The sequence below is a fragment of the Plecotus auritus genome (assembly GCF_963455305.1).
Source record: "Plecotus auritus genome assembly, chromosome: 9".
NCBI lineage: Eukaryota > Metazoa > Chordata > Mammalia > Chiroptera > Vespertilionidae > Plecotus > Plecotus auritus.
In genome coordinates this window covers 39,076,240-39,100,688 of record NC_137783.1, presented here as the reverse complement: position 1 = coordinate 39,100,688, position 24,449 = coordinate 39,076,240, and the positions used below count along the sequence as shown (strand labels likewise).

At 41.1% G+C, this 24,449-nt stretch overlaps 2 protein-coding genes across 5 annotated transcripts in view; one reads left to right on the top strand and one right to left on the bottom strand.

Moving 5' to 3' along the window:
* JMJD1C (jumonji domain containing 1C) overlaps nt 1–12,666 on the top strand; it is a 283,189-nt gene extending 270,523 nt beyond the window's left edge. For all 4 annotated transcript variants that reach the window (XM_080687359.1, XM_080687358.1, XM_080687360.1 and 1 more), the window contains 4 exons: nt 3,158–3,297; nt 4,529–4,705; nt 11,271–11,402; nt 11,749–12,666. In XM_080687359.1, the coding sequence (XP_080543485.1) occupies nt 3,158–3,297; nt 4,529–4,705; nt 11,271–11,402; nt 11,749–11,838 (539 nt within the window). In that variant the 3' untranslated portion in view covers nt 11,839–12,666. The remainder of the gene's footprint in view (nt 1–3,157; nt 3,298–4,528; nt 4,706–11,270; nt 11,403–11,748) is intronic.
* The window catches only part of LOC308257520 (uncharacterized protein), a 50,958-nt gene extending 30,755 nt beyond the window's left edge, over nt 1–20,203 (bottom strand). The window contains exons 1-2 of the mRNA XM_080687363.1: nt 20,084–20,203; nt 18,179–18,267 (exon numbers count right to left, since the gene is read on the bottom strand). The gene's annotated coding sequence lies outside the window, so the exon portion shown is untranslated. The remainder of the gene's footprint in view (nt 1–18,178; nt 18,268–20,083) is intronic.
* Nucleotides 20,204–24,449: the final 4,246 nt, after the last annotated feature.

Genomic DNA, 24,449 nt, shown 5'->3' with positions numbered 1-24,449 from the left:
AGCTTCTATAATAAATTCCATCCTAAATTCCCAAAACTATAGAAACTCACTTTTACATTGTTTCTCAGGTCCCTTTGCTGTTGATTATTGATTATCCTGTATAATAAAAGGCTAATATGCAAATCAACAAAACGGTGGAACAACCAGTTGCTATGACCCACACTGATCACCAGAGGGCAGACACTCAATGCAGGAGCTGCCCCCTGGTGGTCAGTGCGCTCCCACAGGGGGAGTGCCACTCAGCCAGAAGCCCTGAGCTGGGCTCACGGCTGGCAAGTGCAGCAGCGGTGGCCGGGAGCCTTTCCCGCCTCCGTAGCAGAGCTAAGGATGTCCGACAGCTGGCTTAGGCCCGCTCCCCCAAGGACATCCCCTGAGGGCTCCTGGACTGCAAGAGGGCGCAGGCTGGGCTGAGGGACCCCAGCCATATGCACGTTGGGGGTGACCAAGCCGTCAGGGGAGGGCCATTAGGGGCGACTAGGCAGGCAGGGGAGCAGTTGGGTGCATTAGGCAGGCAGGCAGGTGAGTGGTTAGGAGCCAGTGGTCCCGGATTGCAAGAGGGATGTCTGACTGCCAGTTTAGGCCCGAGTGGCCCTGAATTGGAAAGGGTGCAGGCCGGGCTAAGGGATTCCCCCACCCCCTAACCCCCGTGCACGAATTTCCTGCACCAGGCCTCTAGTAACAGATAAAAACCCTTTGCCTCTCCCACATCCAAGAATTTAAGAGTCAGGGACAGTTGAGTTATAGTCCCAGCTCTAGCAAAGAAATGTGTGACCTGTGGTTGAGATTACTTATCCTTTCAAAGCCTGTGATGCCACAGGGTTAATTATCTCTTTTGTACTTCACTATACTCTTTTTTTTTTTTTTTTCCTCTTTTAATTGATTTCAGAGAAGAAGGGAGAGGGAGAGATGGAAACATCAGTAATGAAAGAGAATCAAAGATCAGCTGCCTCCTGCATGCCCCCCACTGGGGATCGAGCCCGCAACCCAGGCATGTGCCCTTGACCAGAATCAAACCCGGGACCCTTCAGTCTGCAGTCTGACGCTTTATTCACTGAGCCAAACCAGCTAGGGCTACTTCACTGTACTCTTTTTCAAATTTGTCTGCAATATAGAGGTTATGCCTGTTTTTCTCTAGTCTTTCATGTGCTTAAATGCTGGAACTTTCTTATTCACCTTTGTTTCTGCATACCTTCCATCTCTCATTTATAGCATAATTTTTGATCTTTTGAGAAAACATTAATATTTTAGTTCTTTGTCTTTTATCTAAAGTTTTGCCAATTTTTATAGATGGTCACAAAAAGTAAAGAATGTTTTGGGTGCCCAGCCAGCGTGGCTCAGTGGTTAAGCATCGACCTATGAACTAGGAGATCATGGTTCCATTCCCAGTCAGGGCACATGCCCGGGTTGCGGGCTCAATCCCCAGTAGGGGGTGTGCAGAAGGCAGCCGATCCATGATTCTCTCTCATCCCTCTCCCTTCCTAAGTCAATAAAAAAATCTATTTTTTTAAAAAAAAGAATGTTTTGGGGATATAATAATGCTTAAAACACATTAAGAAATAGTGAGCTAAAAAGTGTGCACTTTTTCTTTTCCTCCATCTACAATGTCTCTCCTATCACTTTTTTGACAAATTCCTATTTTTATCCTTCAAAGTGTAACTCATATTATCATCTCCCACTAGAGATCTTCATTAAACAATATAAATTTTCTCTTCCTTATGATTGTTTTAATTTACAGGGCAATAAAATTTAAAGGAAAAGTAATTGAAAAACTTTTATCTAAGGTTGTTAAATTATAATTTTGCTAAAGAAGACAGATTAGCCCTGGTTGGGTAGGTCAGTTGATTAGAGCACCATCCTGATAAGCCAAGGTTGCAGATTTCATCCCCAGTCACACACTTAAAATAATCAACTAAAAATCAATTTAAATAGTTATTTTTAAAAACTACATTTAAGCCCTAACTGGTTTGGCTCAGTGGATAGAGAATAGGCCTGCAGACTGAAGGGTCCCAGGTTCGATTCCAGTCAAGGGCATGTACCTTGGTTGCGGGCACATCCCCAGTGGGGAGTGTGCAGGAGGCAGCTGATCAATGTTTCTCTCTTCAATGATGTTTATATAATCTCTATTCCTCTCCCTTCCTCTCTGTAAAAAATCAATAAAATATTTAAAAAACAAAACAAAAACACTACATTTAAAAACCATCAACTGGGCCTGGTCAGTTTTCTCAGTGGTTAGAGCATCGGCCCACACACTGAAGGGTTTGATTTCCAGTCAAGGGCACGTACCTGGGTTGCAGTTTCGATCCTGACTCCCAGTTGGTATGTGAATGGAGGCAACCAATCTGTATGTCTATCTCATAACTGTGTTTCTCTCTCGCCCCCTCTTCTCCTCCCTCCTCCTTCCCATTCCTTCCCTTCCTTCCACTCTCTAAAAATCATTGGAAAAATATCCAGGTAAGGATTAACTAAAAAAATCATAAACTGGCATTTTATAAATATACATTATCAGAATTATATTTGAGAACTGAACCCGTCTTTGACTGCACTCACTACGTGATATTCTTATTTGTCTACATTTATTAATACCCTCTTTACTCTATGAGGTCTTGACTGTCTTTCTTAACTATAATCCCTAACATTCTAGGACAGTATCTGGCACATTGTAAACATATAATAAATGTTTGAGTTAGGAAGTCCTTACAGATAATTTCACAGATAAAAAGGCTTTTATTTCTGCTGCCGCAAATTAGGAAACATCTGATGTATTCATTGTAGCAGGCAATAGATTTCTTCAAAGAACATTTCTTTAAAATGTTTCCAAACTGGGAATTTGGAAAAGAAGATTCAGAGAAAACCATAGTTAACATTTCTTTTCTGTTCAGACGTGTGTGTGTGTGTGTACAGTTTTTGGTTTGCCAACATTTCAAAAGAATGATCTGATATTTCCTCAAAACCACAGCATGTAGGGCATTTGCATTTGATTACGGATTAATAATACGAGAGATCTCCCAGGAATTAGAAAACATTTGAGGTTTATCTCCTCTTTAAAAGTCCCATTCTATCAAGCACTGTGCTGCCTCTGATAGGTCAATTTTAAGAGACTTGGCTTTCTGCTGGTAGTCTTTGCTGACCAATTTGAAAATATTCTCTGGTGTTTTAGGAATACTTAAGAAATTTGAAGAAGAAGATTTGGATGACATTTTAAGAAAACGATTGAAGGACTCAAGTGAAATACCTGGTGCTCTGTGGCATATTTATGCTGGGAAAGACGTTGACAAGATAAGGGAATTTCTTCAGAAGGTATAATTTAGTTTGCAAATTTGTTTATCTCTTCACCTTAAGCAAAGACTAATTTTTAATATAACTTCTTTGGCATTCAAAATAAGATCCTATAAAATAAAAGCCTGATATGCAAATTTACCAAATGGCGGAACTACCAGTCGCTGTGACACGCACTGATCACCGGCGGGGGGGTAGATGCTCAATGCAGGAGCTGTCCGCAGGCCCCAGGCCAGCCAAGGCGGGTGTCAACAGGGCCCCCAGATTGCCCCATCGGTCGCCCCACAAATTGGCCCTGATCACAGGCCAGGCTTAGGGACCCTACCCATACACGAATTTCATGCACCGGGCTTCTAGTCATTAAATAATGTAGGATCTTTATTTTACTGTTTATTGACTTCTTTTTGCTGTTGACCTGGGTAGTACTCTATCGTATCTGATTGCTGAGATATACTTACTTGAATAGACTGAAATTTTCAGTAATTGTACCTTTATTTTGATTGTTGGACATTCTAAATGAATGTGACACATTTATCTGAATAAATGATTAAACCCTTCAAATATTTTCTAAATTTTCTAATTATAGTGATTTTTTTTAGGGGACCATCATTGCTGCTTTTCTAATAGTACTTCATTTTCCTTCTGAATGGACATAGGTCTCTGGTCAGTGCAGAGGGCTGTAGCCCTGTACCTACTATCTTATACCAGAATACTTACCAGTATTTTAATTTAAAATATTACAAATTATGCTTTTTAAAACAGAAGGTTATTCAGTGATTAGTAAATGGTTCCTTGAAGTTGATTTGTCAAGGGTTAGGAGGTTAATAGTATAAAGGTATTTATCTTAAAAGGTAAAAAGTACCTACCTTAAGAGAAGAGCAGGATCAAGAAATTTTTATGAAGTCCATATTTATGTATTATTTGACTTTTGGAAAAAGCTACTGAACTAAGCTTTTTCTCATCTCTACATTGTACTCTTGAAACAGTTATAAGGAAGGATCCAAGTAGATAAAAACTTCACAGTGGAAGGAGATGAGAAGGGAATGTGCCTCACTTTATCAGTGTGCAGGGTTTTAATATCCTCTGGCTTTTCAAATGGTTGTAGAATATTTTCTAATTTAAGCTCAATCATTCCATACGATTGTGAGAACAAAAGACTTATTGTAAAGAAAAGTGAAATTTAATGGAACAGGATTTACCATTTCCCTTACTGAAATTGGGGTGCTTATTTTAATTTCAATCCATATTTCAGATTTCAAAAGAGCAAGGCCTTGAAGTTCTACCAGAACATGATCCAATACGTGATCAAAGTTGGTATGTGAACAAAAAGCTCCGCCAAAGACTGCTTGAGGAATATGGAGTTAGAGCCTGCACTCTTGTTCAGTTCCTTGGTGATGCCATTGTATTACCAGCAGGAACACTTCATCAGGTATAGATAAACTTTTAACTTGCTTAAACATCAGCCATGTTTCCATTTTTGTATTATCTCTGATTTAGTGGATTGAAATCTAATTTTTAAGACTTAGGGGAAAAAAGAGATACAGCAGGTCCTCATGTAATGTTTCGTATGCCATAGGAATTTAACTCTTGTTTATATCAACTAGGCTGGTAAAATTGGCTTCATTATATGTGGTTTCACTTTTAAAGTCATAGTACCTATTGACAACATTAAGTCAGCACTTTACTATATATTTGGTTCTCTATAGTTGAAACTTAATAGTGGAGGAGAGTGTGTATTAAATCTTAGAGATCATGTTTTTAAAATATATTTCTGTTGGTTTTGGAGAGGAAGGAAGAGATAGAAACATCAATGATGAGAATCATTGATCGGCTGCCTCCTGTAAGCCCTACTGGGAATCGAGCCTGCAACCTGGGCACACTGCCCGACAGGGATCGAACTGTGACCTCCTGGTTCATAGGTCGATAATCAACCACTGAGCCATGCCAGCTGGGCAAGGTCATACATTTTTTAACACGCCCAGTATGAGTAGAATGAATTTTATTGGCTAGATTATTTCCAAATTCAGGCTTTCAGAGGCCCTCCTACCTCTTGAGGTTGCCAACATAGCAATGACATCCAAAGAAAGATGGTATAATAAATTTTATAGCTAATGATCCACAAGACTTGAAAACTAAACACATACTTCTTTCTGTGGCTGGACTGTGTGGCACCTGGAAGACAGGTACAGAACAGATGGTGATGGTATGGAGGCCTGGATTGGAAGCATCCAGTAGGCTTCCATAACTAACTGGAGTTACCACAGACAAGTTTAGGCCATGCATGCAGTAACAAAAGTGTACAAAGGAAACCAAGAACCCTAAAAGCTAGTTTGCCTCAAAGTTGATTTCATACCTTTCCACCACCTGGTAATTGGAATACATATTATGTGTATGTATATATATATTTCACATAAGGAGTTTCCTATAACTATATATGATACTACTGTCTGTTTAGCATCTGTGACACTATTGTAATGGCAGAAGTAAATATTCCTTAAGTTATAATAGGTGCTTAGTTTTTAAGAGATCAGGTTCAAGTTAGATTTAGATTTATCACTCTTATTGTTCAAATAGCATTTTTGATAACAAAATATAAATATGTTGAATGTTTTATTTTCCCCTGGAGTTACATGAATAGCTCAGACATGTTTGATCATTTATGATTGGGATTACCCCACATACAGTTTTTTTTGTGTTTTTTGTTTTTGTTTTTTGTTTGTTTTTTTTTTTTGCTTTGCTGTCTCTTATCAGAAAACTAGAGGTCTAGGGCTGGGCCGGCCAGGGGGAGGGACCGCGGGAGGTTGGCCAGCCAGCCCTGCCCCTGGTTGAACTCCCGGTTGAGTGGACAATTTGCATATTAGCCTTTTATTATATAGGATGGCTAATCTGTATCCAAAGGGGAAATGCCCTCAAAGGAGTAGTCTATTTAAGATAAAAGTACAGTAAATCTTTTAAGTAGGAATAGTTCTTTGATAATACAAGTTTCCTTGAAAATTCTTATATGTCCATTTTCTGTGTTGTACTGGAGGGTGCAGGTTGTTTTTTTGTTTTTCTTTTTCATTTTTTTAAGGTACAATTCTATCTAATAAAAGAGTAACATGCAAATTGACCATTACACCAACACACAAGATGGCTGCCCCCATGTGGTCCAAGATGGCCGCCACAAGATGGCAGTTGTGGGCAATCAGGCCTGCAGGGGAGGGCAGTTGGGGGCGATCAAGCCTGCAGGGAAGGGCAGTTGGGGGTGACCAGGCCAGCAGGGAAGGGCAGATGTGGGGACCAGGCCTGTAGGGAAGGGCAGTTGGGGGGTGACCAGGCCTGCAGAGGAGGGCAGTTGGGGGGAACCAGGCTGGCAGGGGAGGGCAGTTCGGGGGGACCAGGCCGGCAGGGGAGGGCAATTGGGGGGGACCAGGCCGGCAGGGGAAGGCAGATGGGGTGACCAGGCCAGCAGTTAGGGGCAATTAGGCCAGCAGGGGAGGGCAGTTAGTGATGACCAGGCTGGCAAGGGAGGGAAGGTAGGGGTGACTGGACCAGCAGGGGAGGGCCATTTGGGGCGACCAGGCCTGTAGGGGAGGACTGTTAGGGGTGCCCAGGCCTGCAGGGGAGGGCAGTTGGGAGCGACCAGGCCTGCAGGGGAGGACAGTTAGGAGTGACCAGGTCGGCAGGGGAGGGCAGTTAGGGGTGACCAGGCCAGCAGGGGAGGGCAGTTAGGGGCAATTGGACCAGCAGGTGAACAGTTAGGCATCAATCAGGCTGGCAGGGGAGTGGTTAGGGGGTGATCAGGCTGGCAGGCAGAAGCAGTTAGGGGCAATCAGGAAGGCAGGCAGGTGAGCGGTTGGGAGCCAGCAGTCCTGGATTGTGAGAGGGATGTCCAACTGCCCCGTTTAAACGGGGCAGTCGAACATCTCTTGAGGGGTCCCAGATTGGAGAGGGTGCAGGCTGGGCTGAGGGACAACTCCCCCCCTCCCCCGCCCCATGCACAAACTTTGAAATATGATAAAACCCTAATATGCAAATGGACCGAATGGCAGAACGACTGGTTGCTATGATGCGCACTGACCACCAGGGGACAGATGCTCTACGCAGGAGCTGCCCCCTGGTGATCAGTGTGCCACTCAGCCAGAAGCCGGGCTCACGGCTGGCGAGGGCAGCGGCGGTGGCAGGAGCCTCTCCTGCCTCCGCGGCAGCACTAAGGAGCAGTGAGCCAAGCGGTAAGGCGCAGCAAGCAGGAAGACGGTAAAGAGCGAGGGGTCCCAGACTGGGAGAGGGCGCAGGCTGGGCTGAGGGACACAGCCCTCCCACCCCCAGTGCATGAATTTCATGCACCAGGCCTCTAGTTTGTATATAATAAAATAGATTCTTACTAGTGTAGCGTTTTGTACTTTTTGACAGGTAAATAGGTAGGTAACAACACAAAATACAGAGCACTTCAATCAGTCCAAGAAATTTCCTCCTGCATCTTTTTAGTCAACCTTTCCTCCCACCTGATATTCCTACAACCACTTACCTGTTTTCTGTCCCTGTAGTTCTGCTTATACACGAATATAATTTCAATCATATAATATGTAGCCTTTGAGTCATTTTACATAATGCATTTGAGTTTCAGCCATATTGTGTATATCAGTAATTGTTTCCTTTTTCTTGCTAGGTATAGTTGTTCATTACATAAATGTACCACAGTGTTTTTTTATTCATTAACCAATTGAAGAACATGTCAGTTGTTTCCAGTTTAGGGCAATAATAAAGCAAGCCACTATAAACCTTCATATAAGGATTTTGTATGCACATAGGTTTTATTTCAGTTTGGTAAACACTGAGTAGTGGGATTGCCTGGTCATGATGAATGTATGATTAACTGATAAGAAATCGCCAGGCTGTTCTTCAAAGTGGCTGTACCATTTTCCGTTCCCCAAAGTAGATATGTGAGTTATATTTCCTCTACTTATTGTCAGTTTGCTTTTAAGCATTTGAATAAATGTCATTAGTATCTCACTGTGGTTTTAATTTACATTTTCTTAATAACTAAATATGTTGCGCATCTGTTCATTTGTGCTTATTTGCCATCTGTATTTATCTTGGTAAATGTGTGTTCAAATATTTTGTCTATTTTTATAATTGCGTTTTATTTCTTACTGAGATTTGAGTGTTCTTTATTTATGTGCTTTGCAAGTATATTCTCCCAATATGTGACTTGTGCTAATGGTGTCTTCCAAAAAGCAGATTTTAAATTTTGAAGTTCATTCAGTTTTCTTCTTTTATGTATTATTGTATCTAATTTTTTTGTCTAGCCTAGGATCATAATGATTTTCTCTTACACTTTCTTTTAGAAATTTTCTAGTTGTTATTCTTACATTTAGTTCTATGGTCCATTTTTAATTAATTTTTCTATATAGTATAAAGTATGGATCAAGATTCACATTTTTTGCATATGAACATTCAGTTCTAAAATAATTCTTTTGAAAATATATATTTATATGATTTTTAAACATTCAAACATTACAAAAGAGTTCATGGTTAAAATTCAGTTTTTTTCTCAACTCTGCCTGCGGTAACTCTCCTCCAGAGGCAACCACTGTTACCACGGAGATTCCATGCATATACATCTTTCTGATATATCTACTTCCTTTGGGAGTGAGGAGGGGGGGCAGGAAGAAGAGCCAGGGTTTTTCAAAATAGGCAAAGGTATCCTGTTAAAAAGTATAGTTTTTTGTTTACATATCACTCTGCTCAAAGCCTCACAGGCCTTAAACGATCTGTACACGTATCCTATTTCACACGTACGGGTACACACTCCACACATACCCCTCACTGCCTTCCTCTCCCACTGCTGCTCTCCTCTTGCCACCTTGACCTCTTTGTGGTTTTCACATACACCAAGCATGTTCCTACCCCAGGGCCACTGTATTTATTTTATTTTCTTTTTTTTTTTTTTGGCCTAAAATTCTTTTTCCTCTCAGATATCTGTACAACTTGCTTCTTCACATTCTTTGAGGCTTTGCCCAAATATCACCTTCTCAGTAAGGTCTTCCCTAATACACCAGTTTAAAACTGCAAATTATGTCCCCCAATTACCAGTCATCATCCCTGCTTTTTCTCCATTGCTGTCATTACCTTCTAGCATGCTTCATAATTTTAACTTTCTTGGTTGGCTTTTAACCCCTCACTGGAATATAAGCTTCATGAGGACAGGGATTTCCAGGTTGTTTTTTATTGCTCTCTCTCATACCCAGAATAATGCACTTAAGTATTTGTGAGGCCTGAAGGCCTAAAAATGCAACATAGTTATTACACAAATATAGATGAAAACAAAATTGTGACTTTCCATTATTTACATATATTGTGTGTGCTCTTTGTACAAACATGCAAATTTTGGCCTATTCCTTATGTGTCTTTGGCTACTTTAGAATGTTTACCTAGAATGGAATCTAATTTCCAGGGATTTTTTGTTTTAATATTTTTTTATTGATTTCAGAGAGAAAGGAAAAGGGAGGGAGAGAGTAAAACATCAATTATGAGAGAGAATCATCAATTGGCTGCCTCCTGCACGCCTCCCCATCAAGCCTGCAACCCGGGCATGTGCCCTTGACCAGAATCAAACCCAGGACCCTTCAGTCCACAGGCGACACTCTATCCACAGAGCCAAACCAGCTAGGCTAACTTCCAGTTTTGACTGTACACGTAAGAACATAGGAAAACGTGCTTTGAAATATGTAGAAATTTCACTTAGATTATAGAGAGCAAATTTCGTCTGTGATAAAAAATTGTTATATTTAAATCTTGGAACAGATGCTGAACCTCTTATCCATAGTTTCATGCTCTGAAATACAGAGCTTCTATTTTACAGACACATACGCAGGTGTAGTGAGACTAAACAGCAATGCTGAAAATGTGAGGCATCCACTATGTTCATCCTCCAGAGGAACCAGCAACCTACTCTATACATAGATATATGCTATCTAGTTACCAATAGAGGCACAGTGCTAGATTTTAAAGAATTCTGCAAACTTCAGCAGCTATTCAGGTGATCATTATGCCCAGAGGAGGAATTGGAATTCCATTACCCTATCATCAATTAGATTTTTTCCAGTCTCTATTCCCACTCTTACTATCTCCCTCTTCTCACTCCTCTTAAATTTATTTTTATACTTTAAAAAAATGGAATAAGTTTTAAGTGCTCAGTTCTCATTTATTTTTCCTTTCCCAGGAATCTTACATCTTTCAATATCACTTAGAAGACAACTGAGAAACATCACAAAATCAAGATTAGATCAACTTGGTCCTTTCTTTGTCATTATACTGATCCTTAGTAGAAAGGAGTTCTATGAAATAGTGAAGTGTGCTTTGTACATGTTGAACAAACAACAAAACATTTACCAGCTTCTTATGAAAACAATTTAGTCAGGAGAGAGACAGCTGTTGAAAAGCAGTTGTAGTACTGATGCCACCAAAGATTGAAGGATATTTTTAATTGGTTAATTTGGAAAAAACGGCACAGATCAAAATACTAGCATAATGCTAAAACTCCTATCAAAATCTATCTGAAACTACAGTTTTCATCCCAGTTCCTAAAAAAATAAACTCAGTTCCATTTTCTTTCCTCTACTCTCTGTTCTCACACTTAACAGTGACGTGAAGAAAAGGCTAGCAGCCGAAGGAGCAACAACAGACATCCAGATTGATTGCCCTGTTAGTTTGTATTTAAGTAACCAAAAACCTGCCTCACAAAATTGGTGACCCAAGATCTGATTCTCAGCCTCTCTAAGGATTCCTGGAAAACTTCTCACCTTTTAAAAACGCTCCAGTTACAAAGTCACTTTACATGCAGTTGTTCAGTTGGCAGAACTTTTTGAGAAAGTGTGCTGCTTTGAAATGCACTTGATATTTTGGAGAAAATAAGTTCTCTGGTGAATTGTCCTTTGTGTTTATTACTAACAGACAACTTCGCTGTCCTCACCTCCTAAAATTACATTTTACTGCTTTTGTTTTGGGGATAGGTTCAGAATTTTCACAGCTGTATTCAGGTAACTGAAGACTTTGTGTCTCCAGAACATCTCGTACAATCATTTCATTTAACACAGGAACTGAGACTTTTGAAGGATGAAATCAATTATGATGATAAATTACAGGTAAGAGATGAATTTTCTAACTAGCTTCTGTTCTGCATGCTTTTTATATTCAGAAATATTAATACATGCATAACAGCATAGGCCATCATGGCCTAGTTTTTCATAAAAAAAATGACCAAAGATTAACCCCACTATGCACTTAATTGTATAACTTTTAGTGGCCCTGATTTTAACTTTTGGTTTAACAACCAGAAGTTGTTAACTTTGACATTTTTTAACTTAGACATTTATTTTCCTTTAATTTGGCTTTCCATTAAAAGTTTTTTTTAATATAGCAGTTAATATTTGTTAATTTATCTCCAGATGGAGTAGAAATCCTAGCATAATTCCAAAACATCTGTTTCAGGTTAAAAACATCTTGTATCATGCAGTCAAGGAAGTGGTAAGAGCTTTGAAAATACATGAAGATGAAGCAGAGGATATGGAAGAAAATTAGGTGTGTTCCAGTTTGCTGTTTTTAGGCCATTGAAGTGGGATTACTTGCTCTTGAACAATGATATGTATGCACACTGACTTAAGCTTCATAAAACCATCAGTGCCAAGAAATTCTCTTTGTAGTAATTACTTGTTACTGACATCACAGCGGTATAGCATAAGTCACAGCTCCTATGATTCAATGTTAGTTATTAAAACAAGCTACATTTAAAAAGCAGCACTTCATAGCTGCTTTTGTATTATAGTGTATATGATGTTTGTGAAAATGCCAGATTTAAAATGATGTATTTATTTTTGGAAAAAAAATACAAAATTCTATGCTATATTGTTGATCAAGTGTAAATGTGACCTTGTACAGTTTACTAAAATAGCTGATATTTTTCACTACATTGAGACAGTTACTGTGAGAATAGAACACAAACACCAGCTATTGCCTGCATTTGGGAAATTGCTGAATCGCACAGCATTCATGTCATAATCAGAAAATTACTGCCAAATAATTGTAAAAATTGTAAAATATAAAGTATATAAAGCAGATACTAAATACAGACACTTCAATATTTTGTTGAAGTTCTTGACTGTACAATTAAACATTTTCAAAAGGTGTAATTTATTTAAAATTGTCTCATTTTGGTAAAATTTATGTGACTTTTAAAGCTAAATATTAAACTTAATATGCTATGTAAATATATACATATATACATTTAATGATGTATTTTTTTAAAACATTGGCTTGCTTTTATTTGTTAAGTGCAAGTGTTACATATGGCTTTGTACATGGAAGTTGAAAGGGGTTTTACATTTTCCATTAAAAGGACTTTATCAAAAATTGGCTTGCTTCATCCTCATCAAAGTGATTAACAGCATTTTCTTGTGATATCGATGTTCTTTTCTGAAACATTTCCCCCTTACCTTTTATCCTTGTAAGCTTATTTTTTTTTCAGCTTTCTTCCAACTCTGTTAGCCATATATATATATATAAAATCCTGAGCAACCGGTCAACCAGTTGCTTTGATGCGCACTGACCACCAGGGGGCAGACGCTCAATGCAGGAGCTGCCCTCTGGTGGTCAGAGCGCTCCCACAGGGGGCGCGCCACTCAGCCAGAAGCTGGGCTCGCGGCTGGTGAGCGCAGCTGCGGTGGCACACTCTGCACTCCGCAGCAGCTCTACTGAGTGGCAGCGGCAGGCGCAGCAGGCCAGAATGAGCGCAAGTGGCACAGCATCCGACCCCAGTTCTGGCTCCTCCCTGGCCGCCTGCCGCTTGGCGCACTGCTACATCCCCCAAGGGGTCCCGGATTGCAAGAGAGCACAGGCTGGGCTGAAGGGCAAACCACCACCACTCCCAGTGCACGAATTTTGTGCATCGGGCCTCTAATAACAAGTGCCTCAGCTTACTTGTCCCACCAAAACAGGAATACAGGTAACTCCATCATTTACTTATCACACATTTAATAAAAATAAAAAGAGCGGGGGATCCATAAATGAATTTTAAAAGCTATGATTATGAGTGTTTTTTGTTGTTTTTTTACGATTTTTAGAGAGAGGAAAAGAGAGGGAGAAACATCCATGTGAGAGCAAAACATCTATCGATAGGCCGCCTCCTGCACACCCCCCCACTGGAATCCAGCAATCCCTCAATACATATGACAACATCCAACCAACTGAGTCACAATGGCCAGGGGAAAAGTATGCAATTTCAAATAAAAGTTTCATAGCAGAGATTTCTGCCAATTACTGTTGGGGATTGGAAGAGAAGAGCCTGAAGTCCGTTCACTGGCTAGAATATAATTCTGCTTATTGTATGACCCTGATAAGTTGCTTTGATTTGGAGTCTTGATTTTAATAGGCAACTATTAATCACTTAGTTGCTTGAGGTTCACATAGTCCTATTTGAATTTTATTTGAAATAGGTAGCTCTCCACTGGCACCGGCAGAGTATTAAGGGACAGCCTTTCCTTTTTTTTCCTTTTTATTGGATTTATTGGGGTGACACTGGTTAACAAATTATACAGGTTTCATGTGCACCATTCTACAACACATCTGTACAACACATTGTGTATTCACCACCCCAAGTCAAGGCTCCGACAGCCTTTTCTTCCCAACTGGAAAGCACATACTTTAAAAGAAAAAGGTGGTAAACCCACATTGTAACCTTGCAGGTTACTTAGTTTTTATCCTGGTATATCCACCATCTTTTAGCTCCTGGTAGGCTATTACACCACCCTCCACTCCAAGCAAGGTTCAGCCAGAAATGGGGCAATTACATGTCACAGTAATGCCCCACCTGGCAAGGGTTAATGGGATGGATGACAACTACTTGGTAGGGGAGGAAATGGGCTGAGGAATAGTTCAGATGATTGTCAACCTTATTTTGTAAACTTTTTTTTTTGCTTTGTGATCAGTATATTAAGGAAACATTCATACCTTCCAAGAATGCTTGCATTCTGATGTCCAATTTAAGCTTTTGAACATTACTTTTAAGCATCCAATTAAAGCTATCCTACCTAATAATAGACAAACATGTAAATTGACCATACCTCTGCTACGCCCACAGCCAATCTGAGTATGCAAGTTAGAAGGCCAAACATGGCGGCCGCTCAGCTGCTCCAGGCGCAGAGTGGCCAGGCAGGACATGATGCCTGCTATGAGAGGGAGGGTCGGGGGGGGGCGAAGGGATCTACGCAGGGGTCCTCAAACTACAGCCCATGGGCCAAATGCCAAGGACATTTATCCGGCCCGCCGGTGCCGCTGCCTATCCTGCTTAGCAGCCAACTCGTCCCGGGCCCGCAGTGCACATAGGAATTGGTTCATAGTTTTTTTTTTTTAAACTATAGTCTGGCCCTCCAACGGTCTGAGGGACAGTGAACTGGCCCCCTGTTTAAAAAGTTTGAGGACCCCTGATCTACAGGAATGGAGTGCTGCAGCGAAGACAAGACTGCGGACTCCGGAGTCTGCAGCAAAGATGACGAAGGCAGACTCTGGCCGGAGCGAAGCACTGGGTCCTGGGTGCCAGAGGAAAACTGGTGCTTGAAGCCAAGGGAAGGAAGGCCTAGTGCACGAATCTCTTCGTGCAACAGGCTTCTAGTTCATCATAATGTGCTATACTACCAACATTATATTACATTTACTTTGGAGCACAGATTAAATGGTTTAAAGTAAGGTTGCAACACCTAAAAAACCAAGTGCTGCAAGCCCTCAAGAAACAGCATATCTTTTTTTTTTTTAACAAAATTTTTATTGATTTCAGAGAGGAAGGGAGAGGGGAGAGAGAGAGAAACATCAATGATGGCAGGGAATCATTGATCAGCTGCCTCCTGTGTGCCCCACACTGGGGATTGAACCCACAACCCAGACATTTGCCCTTGACTGGAATCCAACCTGGGACCGGAATCGAACCTGGGACCCTTCCGTCCACAGGCCAATGCTCTATCCACTGAGCCAAACCAGCTAGGGCAAGAAACAGCGTATCTTGATATATCTCTTGTTTAGAAAGTTATTTCTGTCACTGATACCACAGGCTAAGTTATACAGTATGCTATTCTCAACTAACAATTGAGGCAATAGAATAAAGCAGAGGCATTACAATGAATCCCATGTAATACAACTATAGAGATCAACACTGCTCTATAAATTGGGTTCTTCAATTGCCAGTTAAATACATTTTAAGTTTCTTCTTTCTACACTAATAAAAGAGAAAGATGCAAATTGACCGTACCATCGTGCCGCCCACCAGCCAATCAGGAGTGAGTATGCAAAGTAACCCAACAAATATGGTGGGTTAATTTGCATACACAGGCGCCAGGGGGAGGACGCAGGTGTTCCACACTGCCCCAGTCGCTCCGGCCAGAGCAAAGGCAGTGCCGGCAGCCAGGGGAAGGAAGGCCCATTCTTGCACGAATCTTTGTGCATCGGGCGTCTAGTATATATATGAAAGCCTAAGCGGCCATTAGCTATGACGCACAATAACCACCAGGGGGAAGACACTCAACGCACAGGCATGGCATGGAAACATGGAACAGACTGATGAGTCTCAGAGGGGATGGGAAAGAGGAAGGGTGGGAAGAGATTAACCAAAGATCTTGTATGTATATTAGAGGCCCGGTGCACGATTCATGCACCATTGGGGTCCCTCGGCCTGGCCTGCGGGGATTGGGCTGAAACCGGCAGTCCAACATCCCCTGAGGGGTTCCAGATTGCTAGAGGGCGCAGGCCAGGCCAAGGGACCTCACCAGTGCATGAATTTGTGCACCGGGCCTCTAGTAGCTTAATAATTAAGGTTCATACATTGAAGTAAATACAGGTGACTAGCATTTAAATCTAAGTTATTGCATGTATACAACTCAAGGTATGACCTAAGAAAGGCATGGGAAGAAAATTTTAAGTAGTTTATTCTTCATTTCACTTAAAACACTGTAGCCCTGGCTGGTATGTTCAATGGTTAGAGCAGTGGTCAGCAAACTCAAGTCAACAGAGCGGCAAACCGCGGCTTGTGAGCCGCAGTTTGCCAGCCACTGGGTTAGAGCATCAGCCCAGGCACTGAAGGGTCGTGGGTCCAACGATTCCAGTCAAAGGTACTGCCATGTACCTGGGTTATGGGTTCAATCCTGCATGCTAGGGGCAACCAATGGATGTGTGTCTCATATTGATGTTTCTCCCTTTCCCTCTCCCCTTCCCTCCCTTCCACTCTCTAAAATCAATGGAAAAAACATCCTCCAGTAAGGATTAACAAAAAAAATTTAGATAAATAAAAATATAATAAAGTGGGAATTTAAAAAATAATTCAAAAAAACACTACTGTATTTGACTATTGAAAACAATAGCAAGTAGTGAGCATGTTATAGTCATCCACTCATTCACTATTGTAATGAAATGCCAGCTTTGAGTGTTATTCACTGGCCCTTTGAAGAGGTCTGACACTGATCATCATCCTCAGATGCTTTTCCCTTGTAATGGTGGTGCCTCTTGATTTGGATCAAAGTCCACCAATTCTACCTGGTCCATTTCATTAGTCTCTTTTTTAAAAAAATACATTTTTTATTTCAGAGCAGAAGGGAGAGGGAGAGAAGCATCAGTGATGAGAGAGAATCATTGATCAGCTGCCTCCTGCATGCCCCACACTGGGGATTGAGCCTGCAACCCAGGCATGTACCCGACAGGAATCGAACGTGGAACCCTTTGGTCCATAGGCCAACGCTCCATCCACTGAGCCAAACCAGCTAGGGCTCATTAGTTTTTTCTACTTCTTTCCTCTCAGGGAGGTTTTCCAGCAAAGAATGTTTATCAGGAGAGAGCCATTCTCAGGAAAGTTTGCCTTAAACTGAATGGTTATACAACCTTTTCTTGTGGCACACAACAGATATCTCCCCACTTGACAGGCTGACCTGTATGAGAGCTGATAATTATGGCTTGGTTTGGAAGCCACACAGTACTTCCATCAGCTGTATGTCCACAGACATGAAAAGGTCAGGCTTGTTAGGGAAAATGGCATCCTAATCTAAAACTGATACCTCTTGGCTCCTGTCCTGGTTCTTGGTCTCCTTAACCATATAATCTCACCCTCTGGCCATCTTTCATGCCTTTGTCAATATGAGCTTTTAGAATTTTCTGTTGAACTATCATCCTTACATTGTAGCTTTTGTATTTATTTTCAGGACTTATTCCATTCCCCATGGTCTTGGCACTCCATGCACACAAACTAAATTTGCTGAACCATTCCAGGTCCTATGCCATGAATTTTTATTTACATTTCAGTACCTTGCAATTGGGACAGCACTCTACTGCTCCTTTCTTACCATCTTCACATTTACAGACCAGGTTCTTTGCAGAGCTAGTTTTTTACCTGCACATTTGTTTTCTACTTTTTTCTCTCCAAAAAGCATATCAAAGATGTCCATGTTGTTCCACCTTTTAATTATCTCCTCTCTTTTGTCATATAATTGACTTTTCTTTGCATCAGAAGATACTTTGAGCTTGAGAAATCTTGTTTACAACTCTCCATTTGGATTCTTACCAGGGTAGGACTTCAAAGCCATTTTCCTGTTAAGTCTTTTTCACTTCTTCCTGGATGGCTTTGGGTTTGACCTCCAAAGCAGCTATTTCTTTTACCATTTTCTACAGCTAGTGTGCAGGTGAGGCAGGTGTGAGGAAGCAGGAAGGAGTGTGTTCATGTGTGCAGCCCTCCACCTCTCATCACTGAGTGTTTTGGAAAGTTCCCAGTGTTTTACTTTTTAGTACCATTTTTCAAAATATGCCTCAACTTGCCTGGCCGGCAGCATGGCTCAGTAGTTGAGTGTCAAACCATGAACCAGATCGTGGTTTGATTCCTAGTCAGGGCACATACCTGAGTTGTAGGACCGCAGTAGGGGGTATGCAGGAGCCAGCGGGTCAGTGATTCCCTCTCATTATTGTCTTTCTCTTCTCCCTTCCTCTCTGAAATCAATAAAAATATATTTCAAAAAAAACAAATTATATGTGTCTAAAGACATTTCCGCCACACATTTTGGGATGGTAGCACCCATAAAAATCATTGTCTAGTTTCCTGTTACTTCCCTCAGGTAGAAGGATATGGTTGAATGATATCGGGGTAAGATTAGTGAGCTTCAGAAGTTGCTCTCATAGCTTTACTTAGCTGTGTGTGTACATCTACTACAGTCATGGATTCAGAATGTTCTATTTTTTTAAAAATATATTTTTTTGATTTTTTACAGAGAGGAAGGGAGAGGGATAGAGAGTTAGAAGCATCGATGAGAGAGAAACATCGATCAGCTGCCTCCTGCACACCCCCTACTGGGGATGTGCTCGCAACCAAGGTACATGCCCCTGACCGGAATCGAACCTGGGACCCTTCAGTCCACAGGCTGACGCTCTATCCACTGAGTCAAACCAGTCAGGGACAGAATGTTCTATTTCTTGACACCAACCTATCACAGAGGCTCTCTCAGACCAGATCAGGACTGTCAGCCGTGGGAGGAAAAAGAATGACTTAATTAGCATTCTACAGCTATTCAATACACTATGCACTATGAATCGGGGTATAGCAAGTGGCCAAGATACAAAGCTATATGCCACCAGGTCTGTCCCTGAGATTCAGACTCAGACTTTTCCTTACTACAAAAGCTGTGACACCTCGATAGTTAACACCTTGAAACCATATCAAAGATACAGGAGCTTAGTAGTATACCAAGGACTTTGGCTCTCACAGCAATCTGGCTCTTTTCACGAAAGCAGTGTCTGAACAAAAATGAAATGTTGGCAAGCTCTGGGTTTCTGGCTGCATACAAAGTGAGTTCCCTTTATTGAGTGGGGAGATTTTCACAGCTGACTTCAGCTGCTCACATTTCTCTGTAAGTGAGCCAACCAGCTGCAGCTAAAACTGGAGGATTGCCCATCTTTCCTGTATCTGGTCTGTGAAAAGGAACTTGGCCCTGGGGTCAAGGAAGGTACATAGCAAGGATGTGTGGGTCACTGCTTTCCTGCCCCCTAGACTATGACTTCAGATTAGGGAGATGATGAAAGATTTGAACAGCTGTTTCAGTGAACAAATACAAAATGAAGTGCAAAACGGAAGGGGACCGACTCTTTTCCCAAGGAGAGTCAGGGAAGTCCCCTGCCAGCATGGTGAGGATTATAAAAGGTGAAGGACTGATAAGTAGACAAATCCCTATCAAGGATCAAGTTCAACTGATGGCTTCCAGGATAGGTCATAGGTATGTTATACTCTATGAAGAGCACAAATTATTTTCACATCAGCATCTACAGACACTGATAGCTTGAGGTGCTTTTCTTAGTCAAATGAAGTTTTAGCCAACCTAATATATTTATGTGTCCTCTAGTTTTTTGGAAATGGGTAACCATATGTGGCATATATGGGAACTCTTCACCTAAGTTTTTTAGTAACTATTTATTATGTAATTATAGAAACATAATAATTATAACTATAATTAACTTTCTGCAGAAACTAATTATGTTGAACAGAAACTTTTAATATTGTGTTAGCAAACTTTTTCCAGGTATAAAGGGGAAAGGAAAACGTATAGGCTGCCTTTTTTTAAAGTCAGTTCCTAAAAAATCACTGCACTATGCAGAGTCCAATAAACACCAGAGCACTTAAAGGGGGACAAGCCAGGATTTGGGCCCAACATTGAAAAACTATCAGTAATGCATTAAAAACAAAAATAACATAGTGATTTTACACGTTACATGTTTAAGCAATGGATTAGCACTACAAATAAATAAGACACTTTACCTTGACGTTTGCTCTGGAAGTGGGCATCAGAAGGGCTGCAGCTTGTGACTAAGACTGAGAAGTGGTGGAAGGAAGGTTGTCTGAAATTAGAAAGTTTAACAACAGATGTAGATGGGTTTGTCTCAGTACCACCATGAGGATTAAGGTGGTGCAGTTTTCCCGCATGAAGTTTTTCTTGCAGACAAAATCACCCCGTAAGCAAACACAAAATTCTTATGTTCAGATTATTCTCTACATATTAATCATGTTGGAACAAATTTACATTTTCAAAGCAACTGTTACAGTTGAACTATACCAGATATTCTTCAAATTAAAGCTTTCTAAAGCCAATGGAGCATAGGATTTCAGAAACCAATTCTAAGACGTTAAAAATTTGGCACATCTGTTGGTTATCATATGACTTGATCCATCATCTCATCCTCCCAGAAGGGAAATGAAAGCAGCAATTTAGTTCATTTACATTGAGCTCCATGACAAGTGGTTATGTATTCTAAAGCGTACCAACTCTAGAAATTATATAGTCATGGGAAATTGCTGTTCATCCCTGGTTAGTGGAACTTTTGAGGAACTACACAGGGCATATTGTTGCACCGCAGTGCTTTCTGAGCTGGGAGCCCACACTTGGTTCTAAGTATTCCATTTACATCTTTCCAACCAGTAGCAGTTTATCGAGATTTTAAAGTGGATATTTACTCCTCCTCATGACTAGTGTTCCTGTTTTCTGTGGGCTCAGTGAGATAGGAGCCACTACTGTCAACTGAACTTTGGGGAGAAAGTTTTATTTAAAAGGTAAACAGGGATGACCACAAACTGAGTCAACCTCAAGCTGTTTGCTTCTTAAAACATCTCAGTTCTTTATCAAGTTATCTGAGTATTGCCTGACCGGTGTGGCTCAGTGATTGATCACTGACCTGTGAACTAGGTCATGCACGGTTCAATTCCCAGTCAGGGCAAATGCCCGGGTTTCAGACTTGATCCCCAGTGGGGAGTATGGTATGCAGGAGGCGGCCTATATTTTTCATTGATTTCAGAGAGGGAGAGATAGAAACATCCATGATAAGAGAGAATCATTGGTTGGCTGCCTCCTGCATGTCCCACATTGGGGATCGAGCCTGCAACCCAGGCATGTGCCATGGACTGGAATCCAACTTGGGACCCTTCAGTCTGCAGGCCAAAGCTCTATCCACGAGCCAACCAACTAGGGCCATGGTTGGCAAACTGCGGCTCGCGGGCCACATGCGGCACTTTGGCTCCTTGAGTGTGGCTCTTCCACAAAATACCACGTCCTGGGCGAGTCTATTTTGAAGAAGTGGCGTTAGAAGTAGTTTAAGTTTAAAAATTTGGCTCTCAAAAGCGATTTCAATCGTACCGTTGATATTTGGCTCTGTTGACTAATGAGTTTGCCGACCTCTGAACTAGGGCAATACTTTAAGTTTTAGAGGCAGAAGATGGTGGTTCATTAACCGGATTACACTGATTTTGAGATTTTTTTTTGCCTATACATGTCTATAAACCACTCTTGAATATGAGAATATTTATTAGAGTATTTAAATATTAGTGACTACGGACTTTTAAACTCTGTGGCCCACCAAACCCCCTTTGACCCAAGAAAAATTCCTCACTGCCCACCAGATGGCACTGTTCATCATCCCTGACTATTAAAAGGACATGAGTCCATCTGGGACAAAAGACAAAGCTGAAGAAACCTTTTTTAAACAGCCATGCCACTTTGCTCCCACAGAGGTCTTCAAAACACTGAGATTATGACAAAAATATGATAAAGGTCACTTTTGATCTTTACATATAAAGCCTACTGGTCTAGAATGATTCAATAACTAGCTATTATTACAATTCATGTCTTGACCCTTCAAATAAGTTATACCCTATGGCAGACTGCCTCACACTAGTATTCATCTTTTAAAACAAAACTTGAATCTCAACTCCCCACAAATGAAAAGGGATATCGTCTTAGCTGGTTTGTCTCAGTGGATAGTGTTGGCCTGCGGACTGAAGGGCCCCAGGTTCATTCTGGTCAAGGGCAAGTACCTTGATCAATTGGTTGCCTCCCCTGAGGTGCGTGCCCACGGCAACCAATTGATGTGTCACATCAACAAAAGTTTTTCTCTCTCTCCCCGCCTCCCTTCCATTCTCTCTAAATAAGAAAAGTCAGCCCTAGCTGGCCCTAGCCTGCGGACTGAAGGGTCCCAGGTTTGATTCCGGCCAAGGGCACATACCTGGGTTGTGGGCTCAACCCCCAGTAGGGGACATGCAGGAGGCAGCCAATCAATGATTTTCTCATCATTGATGTTTCTATCTCTCTATCCTCCCTTCCTCTCTGAAATCAATATATAATTTTTTAAAAAAGAAAGAAAAGTCAATGGAAAAATATCCTGGGGTGAGGATTAACAAAAAGAAAAGGGATACAACAGAAAATGCACATTAGGCTTCTTACAGTTGAGTGTAAGGATGAACTCAACTTTCCCAAATGATCAGTAGCTGAGGTGCAGTGGTATAATGTGTACCTGAGGAGAAACTTGAATGACCAGTTCCCTTGGCCACAGTAGGAAAACTAGACAATTCAGCTCCAGTGTAGCCCAATAAAAACAGCACGGAACTGCTAGTAAGACCACCTTCCTCTTGGCTCTGCTCCCAGTCTGGTATAAAACTTCACATAACATAACTCTCTGGGACTCAATTTGTTTCTTTGTAGAATAATAGGTCTTAAAGGCCCTAAAAATTATGACATCCAAAATACATTAAAACAAAAAAGTACTAAGCAGAAAGATAATGTATTTAACATTTTGAACTGACTCACCTAGAGACAAAATATTTTCATTATTTCAATAACCTTGATAAAATGTGAACACTGGCTTTGAAGGGACTATTTTGAAAATACCTTCTTCTGATTCCCTTTTCTCTTAAGCATGGTTTCGAGGAAGTATGGATTACTGTGGTCACCACAGCGGCACAGCTCAGATGCTTACTACATTCCACTTACTTTCTGAAAGCAGTGTTTTATTGTCACTCTGTGAAAAGCTGAAAATAAGAACATAGGACTAGGCTTCCTGGACTTTTTTAATGCCCAGCTAGTTATCTGGGTTCAGAGGCAGAGGAGGCCACCACTCAGTAAGGAAAGACAAGACCTGCTAAACTTCCTATGCATGTATAACACATTCCTTACTGGAATGCAAGCTATTCTTAAATCCCTTTCAGTGCCTTAACCTAGACAGAAAAGACACAAGAACACCCAAAACCTCAAATCAGAGATGGGCCACGAGCTCAGAGGCTAGGTCCTACAAATGAGTAAAACAGGTGTTTTTTTGTTTTAAGAATCTACTCTACAGAAGACCCTGCACTAGGATGCTGCAAAAGATACCATGTCATGTTGGTCAAAAGGCACATACATTCTATTAAGACGCTAACACGAAACTTAAAAACCAAATATAACAAGAGTACTAAATAGTGTGAAAAAGAACTTCAAAGACAACGAAAAAGATTATGCACAGAGCAAGGTCCTGCAAAATGCACATCATACTAACAGTCATGGGAGGGCAGGGTAGGCAAGGAAGAGGGTAGTGACAGAAAAGGAATGTGATTTGAAAGTATTCGTGTCAGCCCTAATAAATCTCATTTTTTAATGAGAAGTGGCTAGGCTAATAGTTTATTTTTGGCACAAACTTGTTAAATCTGAAGTTTTATAAGGAAAGCTAGGCAAGCAAAATATGCAACAACACTGAGAACAAATTAATGTAACTTTTAACAGAGAGTGGAACTCTTTTAAGATATTTTAAGAAGTCAGTTTACTTTTGGTTTCATCTGTAGCAAGAAAAAAACATGACCTCTGCATGGTCACTTCGTGTCATCCTACTTCTGCTAGCTTCATCACTAAACATATAAGCCAAACCCTGCCTCTCAGCCCCACTGTCCCTGGTTTCCTCTACTCCTCCTTATTTCTGTCACTCGCACAATTCCACACAATAAACCAAGACTATGCTTTAAACAACTCAGTGCTTACACTCAGATGTGTTTCCCTTCTATGCTCCTCTTGGCCATCTCATCGTGGAGCACCTGGACTCTGAAGAAGAGAATGCCCATGCAAGCGCTTCACCACCACCATGCTCCCTCCAGCTGAGGGGCAGGTGCCCAGGAATGGCAGCTGCCGCCTGAGCATTTTTCATGTGTGCTAGGACAAGAAAAGGTTGGGAACACATTTAGAACTCGAAACTTCCTTGTTCTTTCTCCCTATAGAGGAACTGCACTACAAAACACTGAAGGAAATCTGTAACATACCAAAGTAATCCTTTGACAGAATCTCTTCAAATTCATATTGAAAATTTACAACATAGAAACCATATAAAACTTGCTT